The sequence below is a fragment of the Gavialis gangeticus genome, unplaced genomic scaffold (assembly GCF_001723915.1).
Source record: "Gavialis gangeticus isolate Ggan-Ray unplaced genomic scaffold, GavGan_comp1, whole genome shotgun sequence".
Taxonomy (NCBI): domain Eukaryota; kingdom Metazoa; phylum Chordata; order Crocodylia; family Gavialidae; genus Gavialis; species Gavialis gangeticus.
Genome location: NW_017729031.1, coordinates 58,387,517 through 58,398,683, shown reverse-complemented (window position 1 = coordinate 58,398,683; position 11,167 = coordinate 58,387,517). Strand labels below are relative to the sequence as shown.

General features: G+C 40.8%; 1 protein-coding gene across 2 annotated transcripts in view; it reads left to right on the top strand.

Annotated features, from left to right (window-relative positions):
- The window catches only part of LNPK (lunapark, ER junction formation factor), an 83,165-nt gene extending 72,255 nt beyond the window's left edge, over positions 1 to 10,910 (top strand). For both annotated transcript variants that reach the window (XM_019522965.1, XM_019522964.1), the window contains exons 13-14: positions 146 to 169; positions 9,941 to 10,910. In XM_019522965.1, the coding sequence (XP_019378510.1) occupies positions 146 to 169; positions 9,941 to 10,134 (218 nt within the window). In that variant the 3' untranslated portion in view covers positions 10,135 to 10,910. The remainder of the gene's footprint in view (positions 1 to 145; positions 170 to 9,940) is intronic.
- The last annotated feature ends 257 nt before the right edge of the window (positions 10,911 to 11,167 follow it).

Sequence of the window (11,167 nt, the reverse complement as noted above, 5' to 3'; positions counted from 1 at the left end):
TTAATGGGAGTATTTATATATAAGTAAGCTTATAGAGTTAGGTCAAAATTCATTATAATTTTTATTTTCCTAAATATTTATCAGATTTTAAACTTTTTACAAACAATTCTTGAAACAAGTTTCTTATAAAATGTCTCTTGAAGGAAACAAGAAAATCAAGAGATTGAAGGTGAGTGCTAGTTCTATCAAACCTGTTGTTTTGTAACATTTTTTTCAAATCCCCCCCCCCAATACACACTATTCTTGGCTTTGTCCTTTTATTTCCTTGAAATGTAAAACCTAGTTTTTGAACCATTCTCATTTATACGCTGTACATAAAGGATTTATCCTCTTGCATCTTTAAAATATTTGTTTTATAAGAATAAAAATAACTTTATAGTGTGCACATTTGCATTGTTCTTCAGTGTCTGCACTCTTTGTCCCGCCCCCACCTCCATCTGAAAGGTGTTTTTGGTTGGAGGAGCATTCTGTCCTGTACTTCACAATTGTTTACATTGTAACCTTGACTTGAAAGTATGGCTTAATGAAATTATTGGCTCCCATCTTATTGATGAAGAGCAAACTGAACTGATGCACTTTGTGCAGAGTTTAAGGCAGTGTTGTGTCCCTAAGTAGTTAAGTTTCAATGTTTTTTCAGCAGGTCATTTGGTTTAGGTGTGTTGAAATTCCTGCCTTTGTTCCTTAAGTTAGTTCTGCTGTTTTCCCCAGGGCAGGAAAATCTAGTAAAACTCCCTTGTTTAAAATCAGAGGGTTCAAAGACAAATTGTCAATTTTAATTTAACAAAGTTCCTTTTGAGAAGTTTTATAGCCTGCAAATACAGTAAGCATCTGGTGTTCAGCCAACATGAAGATGCAGTATATTTGGTACAGATTAGAACATAGTAGTAAGCTCAAACCAAATAATCTTCACTTAGACTAGATTTGGAATACTTACTAGATTGAACTAGTGTTTTAAACCAGGAACATGTGGGGTTGGAGAGCTATGGAGCACTTCTTGTCACTAAGTGTTTGCTCAAAGAGGTTGAAAATGCAGTTGACTACAGGAAATTGTTCTAGTAGTCTGTCAAATAAAACTCCCTTCCTGTTGTAATCTTTAATGTTTGGTACAGAATGGCATCAACTTTCGCTTGGTATGTGCTATGAGAGCCAGGTGATCATCTTTGCAGGGCAGAGCACAGAGGACATTAACAGCACTTAGTGATGTATTAAGACATTTACTGGCACAAACTGAAACTTGTATCAATCTGCCTAATTGCTTGACTCATACCATGAGTTCTTTTAAAAAATACAATAGGTTAGAATACAGTATGCATGGGGATCTCATTACTAAGGTCTCCTTCTACATGAATCACTTGAAACTGGCTGGCTTGAAGACTGTCCCATTGAGCATGCTCTAACTGCAAGTACTTCTGGAACAGTTCAGCAATCTCTTTTGTTTGTGGTAAGTGAATAAACTGTACAGCAGTTCTGTTACTGCTTGCAGCCCTTTATACAGGACTCCCTTCTTCTGTCATAGTCCATGCTGTTTAATCAGCTGAGCCAAGAAGCTTCAGCCTCAGTCTCCAAGTGCAGTGAAATCAAAGAACTTGGATCCAGTTCAGTCCAAAAAGGTGTCTATAGGTTCTTGCTGTAACTTATACTGGGGATAGTTATACTTACTCTGCCAAGCAGCACAGTCTACTCACTAAGCTAAAAATGGTGCAGCAGTATTTACGTAGTACTGTGACTGAGCCAATTAGCACCCCTTTTTAAAAGAGAAATTCAAAGTCTTGAAGAATAAGCTTCAGGTTCTGTTGGCCAACTTTTTTATTACAGTGGCTGGAATAAAATGTAGTAGGGATTTTTTATTTCAGTTTGATAGAATTTCGCATCCTGCTCAGCCAAGAGAAATACTTTCCACCTAATTGAAACTATTTAGCTTCCCTCTCTGTCATAAAGATGAACCTCACCGTGTATGCTTTGAAGCAGGAGATCTTGTCAAGAAACTCTGGAATGGGGAAGGGAAACTTCCATCTCCTTCCCACTCCAGTTCTGAGCCTGTGTGCCTTTTGTAGATCCTGGGGAAGCTCATCAGTGCCACAGTACTGCCTGGTTCTGGAATGCCCATGCTGAGGATGACCAGGAAGCATAGGAACAAATGGGTCTCACTGCAGGCTCTGTGCTATCTAGTGTAATCTGCTGTTACCAGAGTGTCCTGTAGTGCTAAAATAATTTATGGCTCTGAGGAACTTGACCATTTTGTAGTAACAAACATCTCTGCTGCTGTTCCTGCTTCAGACTGTACCAGCTAAAAATCCATGTGTTCTCTTGTGAACTTGAAGGTTCTTTCTAGCATTGTCCATTTATAGACAGGTTGTACTGCCCAGGTTCCTGTTTATCGGCTCTGCATGCCTCTTTTGCCCAGCCTTCTAAATGGGAGGATTCTCTGAATCCATCCACCACAATGGAGTTGCCAGTTCCCAATCTGCTATCCTTATCTCTGAATGTGGCTGTCGCTCATTTAAGGTGTGGAAGACTAGAACAACTTCAGAAGAGAGAAGGTGTCATGCTTTGGAAGTGTTGGTTGTAGTCATGTTGGTCTAAGGACATAAGCAGATGAGGTTCTTTGGGTAAATGTGATATTTTTGTTAGACCAACTGTATTTAAACAATGCCTTAAATTTATTTACTTGGTCTAAGAAAAGATATCACACTTACTCAAAGAACCTTGTCTGCCTAGGGCATCATGCAGCACTCAGATGGTGCAAATTGCTATAGAGGTGGCTGAGGATCCCAGGAACAGGTAAGGTGAGGCCATCATGAATTCAACAAGACTTGTCTGAAAAGTGTCAGCCACCCCTATCCCAGCTTCACAAAGCTGCCAGTCTTCTGGAAGGGCCTTGATTTTTTTTTTCCCACCTATTCTACATCCTTACCTCATGATTGCTGTCTGAGAAGGCAAAAATAGGTCTGAGGGACTCTTAAGACAGAGCCATGAAGAATGGACTTACTAAAGAAGGCCAGGAAGCCTTTAGTAAGACCAAGTATAGTTCCTATGCCAGCTTGCAGTCTTGAGTTTCCAACTACTAAGCCTTGTTGGCCTGTTATAACGACATCCATGATTACAAGTGCTCAGTATTCATCTCTGAGACATTATTGTTACACTCCAAAAATACAACGTAGCTGTACTTACTGAGGGTATTTGGATGGTCTTTAGTCAAAACATTTGGTCTTTGGAAGGTAAAACATGGTGAAAGAATAGGTTAGGGACTACTTAGAAAAGCTGGGTATATACAAATCTATGGGGCTAGATGTAATGCACCCAAGGGTTGTTCTTGTCTTCCTTCTGGTACAAGAACCATGCATGCAAAGTACCTAAGAAACAAATATTCCTGATACTTATTTTAGACATTTAGAAGTGGGTATCTTACCAGGGTTGTAGGTTGTAGCAGTGTTGGTCTAAGGACATAGGCAGACAAGGTTCTTTGGGTGAATCTGATATCTTTTATTAGACCAACTTAAATAGCTGGGGAAAAAATGTTTTTTTGACAAGCTTTTGGGTTTAAAAACCCTTCACATTTTAGTGCAGTGTTTTTCTGAGTCTGCTGTAGTAGAGAGAAATTTTTAGCTTCTTTTAAGGTTTACCTTTTGTCGTCTCCCTAAATAATTCTGTGACCAATAAAATAATGAGGTATTTTGTCCCAGGCAAAGGAGAGAGAGTAGAGGTTGTAAAATCACTTCAGCCAATAGAAGTATTAGCTGCAAAAACTATTAGAGGGGTAGGTCTCTGCCCTCTATTCCAGAATGAATCTGTGGTAGGAAGTGCATGCATCTCCTTAGGCTTTTACTGTTAGTTGGTGCCCCCAGGCTTGCAGGTCTTGATATCTGACTTTTTGTAGCAGAACCTTGCAGAGTCCCTTTTAAATAAAGATTACTTAATTAAACTGTGATCTGTAGTTCCGAAGATTTCATAATTTAATAGAGATTCCACACAGCTTCCCAAAATGTGCACTTTGACACTGTCTCTTTAAATGACACATGGAGTTTATGGTGTGACATCATAATGTCAGATATGATCTGTAAAACTGAAATCTACTGTTCCGCATTTAAAATGATTATTTTGCTTTGTGTGCAACTAGACAAAAGCTTTAAATAATACTGCCCTCTTCTCATATCACCATCCAGTCTCTTGGTGAGTAAAATGTATACGTGTAACTGAGAAGTTTGAAGTTTGTCAACTTTTTTGGTATGACCTCCTTTTGACTGAAATGCTGTTTAGACTGTATAAAGTTCAGCACAATGCATAAAGCTTCTGTATACAGTATCTTGTAGCTTTCATGTAAGTCTTGAACTACTTGTCCCATTTTTGGGGCTGTTAGTCATACAGAATTGACACATGTGTGGCTAGGTTATATTAAGTAAACACATTTCACTTTTTTGATAAGAACATAAGAATAGATGCTTACTGGCTCAGACTACAGGCCCATCTAGCCCAGTGCCCTGACTCTGTCTCTGGCAGAGAATGGATGCTAAAGAGGAGGGTGAACAGGGTATGTCCAGTATTTTTCAATCTGTTTTTGTCTCCCATTGCAGCTGTAAGAACAAACTTTCAGAATGTTTAATCGTATAAGGGCTTTTCCTTTTGTAGTTAAGAAAAAGTAGCTGGTAATCTAATGCAATCCAGAAATTATGCATAGTTAGGACCCTTGGATTTCTTCTGTCAGTGACAGATACTCTGGGTAATTAGAGATGGCTGGATACCATTCTTGCTGTACAGCTACTACAAAAGTCTATTGCTCTCATTTCAGAATGTCAGGGCAAAAGACGATAGGTATGTGTTTGCCATGCTTTGCCCCCAACTTTCCCTTTAAAAAAAGGAAACAAAAAAACACAACTAAAAAAGGTGGATCAATCTCCTGTTCTTAAATGTGTTTTTATTGCTAGCAGTGCTATAGCTATCACCATTTCTTTAAAAAGAATTAAAGCTGGACATTAGGTCTACTTTAGTGGATTTCTTTTGCACTTGGTAGATGCTTATAAAATTTTTATGAACTCCCTTACAACAAGTCTATACTTCTACTTAGTCAACCTGTGAAATCATAATACTGTGATCTCATTGGTTACTGTGGGAGACGGTCTGTAGCCAAAGGTCAGCTAGTTGAAGACAGCTCTGTTTACACTTGCTTTTTTGCTAAGGACTAAACAAGAATGTTAAGTGCATGGCTGTTGGAATCAGGGGGTTAAGGTTGCTATAACATGGCTATTTCAGTATTCTAAATCTGCTTCATGTAGTGTACTAGGCATATTTTTATGCCCTTTAACCACCATATTTACTCCATTCCAAGATGGGGATTTTATCCTCATTCAGCATGGGGAAAACAAAGCTGTCTCTTAGACTCAAGTATGAGACTGCTTTTGTCGGAGCTGTGGGAAGTGGCTTGGCCAAGAACAGTGGTAGCAGCATGTAGGTTCCTTCTTCCAGTGCATGCTTTTTGCCTGGTTCCTCTCTCCTGCCCCCTCAACTCCCACCTGTCTCCCCAACTGGCGGGAGCAGGTGTAGGAGGGAGGAACCAGCATGCCACTGCCCCACGCTGGTGCAGGTGTGCAGGGAGCCACTCATGTCCTTGGCCGAGTTGGGCTCGATGCACAGCTGCTTCTGGCAGCATCAGACAACAGCAGCATGCAGGTTTTCCATCCAGCGCCTTCTCCATGAATACACTTTCCATGTATGGAATCTAGTAATTGGGGACTGCCTTAAATTCAGAGCTTTCTTGGACTTGAGTAAATGTGGTAAATCAAGAGTTAATTACTAATTCACTTGAGAAATGAACAGATTGAAATATGTAAATTTTAGCATTTTTGTCATCTTACAAAAATTAGCTTTTAATTTATCCCTCTTTAATTATAACTATTACAGTCAATTAAATTATTTATTTTTAGATATGTTAATTTTGTAATGAAATCATTATAATGTGAAATCAATTAGAATGCTACAGTAGAGTTTTTAACACCAGATATAACTTTATTGTAGCAAAAATGCACCATTGATTAAAGTTGCTTTTTTATGAAGCCCTGTTTTCCATTGTCAGATTAAGTGTTCAAACTTTAGCTGTTAGGGCTGAAATCTATGTGCTGTCTGCCTTTGGCTGACTTTTTCTGAAATGTTTCAATTAGCCTGTTTCAGCAGCTTTTAAAACTGAGGTAAGATGGGAATTGTATTGTTTTTTATTTAAAAAAAAAACAAAAAAAAAAAACCGCACACAACAAACCCCACATACTGGTGAGCTTTCCTTTTTAAAGAACTAGTATCTCCATGCTTTGGCAGAAATCTGCTGTTCCTGTGACAAGTCTTCCCAAATTTAGTCACTTTGAGCTCTCAGGTTTTAACATATTCCCTCAGAGCTTTAAAATCTAGAATCTCAGATTTTGTTCTTGCTCAATGTGTCATTGATCTTCTCAGTTCTTGTCCAGCTCCTGGTGCTGATAACTACACACGTTTCCTGCCTAGCAAGTAAGTATGTTCCACTGTTTTACGTGACCAGACTCTGTACGTGCCATCCCCACAGAGCAACCAGTGTTCAGACAGTGGCAAAACTAGTATTTTCCTTGTTAGCTGCTGCTGCAGACAAGGGTCATTTTTGAGCAGTGAAAACAAAACAGGAGTCTTTTCTTTCCCCTGTGCCCTCGCTTACCCCATTGCTGTTGCTCAGGCAGCATTCAGAAGGACAACTGAAGTGCAGAGAGGACAGGAGCTGAATGAGGGGCAGGGAAAGAGTAAATTGAGATGAGGAGTAAATGAGAATTATGCAAGGGATGGGGTGGGAAGATGGCAACATCCAGACAATGAAGGGGGGATTGGGAGCTCAAGGGAGAAGTTTGGTGGACACTTAACCTGTTTATCGGTGGGAAGACAATAAGGCTATATAAGGAGTTAGAGGAAGACTGGGGACTTGGAACAGGTTGAGGAGTTAATAGAGAAGGTGAAAAATATCTATTCAATCTTCCTTAGAGTGTAGGGGGACAACTGGGATCAGTAGGCAAAGACATCAGGCCAAGGGGCCTGGGCAGGGTACCGGGGACAGAAGAATAGATTGGGACGTGTTGGGTAACAAATTGCCTGGGGATGACTAGAGATTGGGCAAGTAGGACAGATATGAGGAGCTAGGTTAACAGACTGGATTAAAAAGCCTACAAGGTGGAGACTGGGATTAGGTAGGCAAGGAGAAGCGAGTCCAAAGAGGTTAAACCTACGGAAAAGACATCTCAATTGCTAGTTCAACAAGGACAAATGCAGAGTGCTGCACCTAGGGCATAAAAATATCCAGCACAATAGGCAGCACCTACTGCCTGGGGAATGACCCTCTCAGCATCATAAAAGCGGAAAGGGATCTCGGATTTATAGTGGACTCCAAGATGAACATGAGTCGTCAGTGTGACAAAATCATCAGTAAAGCTAACTATGTTATCATGCATTAACAGATGCATGACAAATAGAATCAAGGAAGTGATACTTCCCCTCTATGTGGCATTGGTCAGATCGCAGTTGGAGTACTGCGTCCAGTTTTGGGCACTGTACTTTAAGAAGCATCATAGTGCTTAGGGTTGGAAGGGACCTAAACAGATCATCAAGTCTGACCCCCTGCCCTGGGCAGGAATGGGTGCTGGGGTCATATCACCCCAGCCAAATATCTTGTCCACCTCCTCTTGAAGACCCCCAAGGTAGGAGAGAGTACCACCTCACTTGGGAGTCCATTCCAGAGCCTGGCAGCCCCAACTGTAAAGTAATGTCTCCTGATATCCAGCCTGAACCTTCTCTCTTAACAGTTTGTGGCCATTATTCCTAGTAACCCCGGGTGGTACCTGGGCCTCCCCCAATTCTCGGTGATCCCCTCTGGTGAGTTTGTAAATGGCCACCAGATCCCCTCTCAGCCTTCTCTTGTGGAGGCTGAATAGGTTCAGGCCCTTTAGCCTTTCTTTGTAGGGCCTGTCCTGCTGCTCCTGGACCATGCGAGTGGCCCTCCTTTGGACCCTTTCAGTGCTAGCCACATCCCTTTTGAAGTGCAGTATCCAGAACTGGATGCGGTACTCCAACTGTGGCCTGACCAAAGCCACATAGAGGGGAAGGATCACCTCCCTGGACCTGCTTGTGATGCATCTGTAGATGCATGACAAGGTGCGGTTAGCCTTACTGACTGCTTCCATGCATTGGCAGCTTATGTTCATCCTGGAGTCAGCAATAACTCCAAGATCCCTTTCTGCCACCGTGTTGATAAGAAGGGTGTTTCCCAGCCTATAGGTGTGTTGCTGGTTCCTTCTCCCTAGATGCAGTACCTTGCAGTAATTTGTTTAGATCCAGCTGCATTTGGACTCTCCCTTCCAGTGTGCCCACCTTGCCCTGCAACTTGGTGTCGTCAGTAAATGTGGACAGCATGCATTCCACACCCACATCCAGATCGCTGATAAAGATGTTGAACAGTACAGGCCCCAGGACTGAGCCCTGGGGGTCTCCACTGCCCACATCTCTCCAGGTCAAAAACACCCAGTCCACCACCACTCTCTGGGTGCGGATGTGGATAAAATTGAGAGGGTCCAGAGGAGGGCCACTCATATGGTTAAGGGTTTGTAGGCCAAATCCTATGAGGAGAGATTAAGGGACTTGGATCTCTTCAGCCTCCACAAGAGAAGGCTGAGAGGGGATCTTGTGGCTGCCTACAAATTCATTAGGGGGATGCAGCAAGGGATTGGAGATGCTCTGTTCACCAGAGTGCCTCTTGGGATGACAAGGAACGATGGGCACAAACTGACAGAGCAGATTTAGGCTGGACATCAGGAAGAACTTCTTCATGGTAAGGGTGGCCAGAATTTGGAATGGGCTTCCAAGGGAGGTGGTGCTATCCCTTATCTTGGGGGTCTTTAAGAAAAGGCTGGATAGGCATCTGGCTGGGGTCATCTGACCTCAGCACTCTTTCCTGCCCAGGGCAGGGGGTCAGACTCGATCTGTTGAGGTCCCTTCCAACCCTAAACATCTATGAATCTAGGCACCATACTGTACCAGAGCTTGTAGTAGAAACCCCAGATACTCACACTTATCATACGTGTGCTGTAGGCAGATTTCTCTGAAACTTATGTCCCCCATGATATGCTGGAGCTGACTATTGCATAGGTTGTCACCTTACATCTATTACCTTTTAAGTCAGAAAGTGCGATGGGTTTAAATTTCAGCTCTGTCAATGACTTGCAGTATATGATGATGCTGGAATTCTAATTTTTTTCAGAAGGCTATTTTGAAGACTTAAGAATACTTGGGAAATAGTGTACAAATATAGATTAAAACAGTACTTAAAGTTGCCAAATTAAGCTCTCTAAAATAAAGAAACTCCAGCACTAGGATTGTCTGTGGTACTTTTGTAGAGGATCTTTAGTCTCATCTAGGATGAGAGACCGAATGAGACTAAGTACATTTTTGCATATGAAAGCTCATGTGTCTCTGAGCCAATGCATTATGGGGACAGAAGAATAGATTGGGGTATAATGCACCTTACAGGGAGGCCAAATAAAAGTTGTACAGGGAATTTTAGTTCTGGTATTTCCTAACTTTGAAGTGCTTGTTAAGATTCATGTTCTCTTAATGTGTGTATGCGCAACACATGTATGTTAAATAAACAAGAAATATATGAAGCTTTCTTGAGAGCTTTCAGCCCAATTCTGATGCTTCTTCCCTTCCATTGTGTTCCCTTCTTTTATTTCCCTACCCACAAAGTTTGACATCATTCTGTATCATCTCAATCAGTTATTGGTATTTTAAAGCTTTTATAAAGTAACAATAGTCTAAATCTGAATCTAATTGAAATGTGTTATGGAGTATAAGTTTTACATATGTTTTTATGCAAGTGTTAACTGTATCTTTATTACTAGAAATCATTCAATGATTGATATTGTTTTGGTTTTTTTTGGTTTTACAGAACCTGAAGTTACACACATTATTGAGACAGACCAGATAGAAGCCACAGCATCAGCTACTGAGCAGCAAGAAGACAAGTCAGCTGAAGAGCTTGAGAAAGACGAGATGGATAATGAAACAGAATCAGCATTTATTCAGTCTGATTCTGCTGCTCCAGCTGAACAAAGTGAAGAGTCTGTCATAGAAGCAGAATAATGCTTCAAGTGCCTTCTGTAGCTAGTTTTAGCTTTGTTCATGCCTGTTGTTACTCTTCAGGTGGGCTTTTTTAAAACAGAATGATTTAAAATCTCACTTGAGCTCAAACTGCCTCACTACCACAGTATGTCAAAGCTTATGTGGACTACTGGGTACTGTAAATTAAATGTGTACTCTTTTTTTCAGTGAGCTAATGCACTGCAGAATGTACAGTTGGTTGAAGTCTAACACAGTCATAGGTAGCCTTGGTTCTATTTTGCATATTTAAAACGAAGTATTTCTGGTTCCCATATAGGTGACCTGAAAACTAGTGTCCCTTTTTGGTTCTTAAACCTAGAACTTCAATAATAATTGGCAATGACTTGTCTAGTGGAGTTTTGGTTTAGTGAACTTTTAAGACTTGTATGCTTACTTATTAAAATGGATTGAATGAATTTTAAGTGTCTAGATGTTTACAGGCTTAACATGTCTATAGGCATTCAGCTTAAGCAGTATGAAAGTGTCATTATAACTAACAACTTTGTCATTTGTCTGTTTCTGACAGAGTATGGTTAAATGGCATTAGGATATATATTTCTTGGCTTCTCTGCAATGCAGGCAATGCCAAAGGCACGAGAACTAGTTTGTGTTTACATAAAATATAGGAAGTCTCCGCACTTGATTGTACTTGAATACTAAGCACTATTTATACATGTACAATAATGACAATATTTTCAGTGAATTTTGTGCCTTTGTGTACTTTGTTAAAGGAAAATAAAGACTATCTAGCAGCAGTGCTTATTTTGCAGTCTCTGAAGCTCATGGGGAAAACTTTAGAAGAGTAAATGTGGAGGAGACCACATGAGGTCATCTAATGCGATAGACCCAGTGCTCAAGACATCGCTGACTAAATCATCCTAGTCGAGTGTCGTCCAACCTGATCTTAAAAACATCTGAAGACAGAGATTCCACAACCTCTCTGGGTAGCTTGTTCCAATGCTTAAACACCCTCATAGTGAGAAAATTCTACCCAATATCCAACCTAAATTTCTTT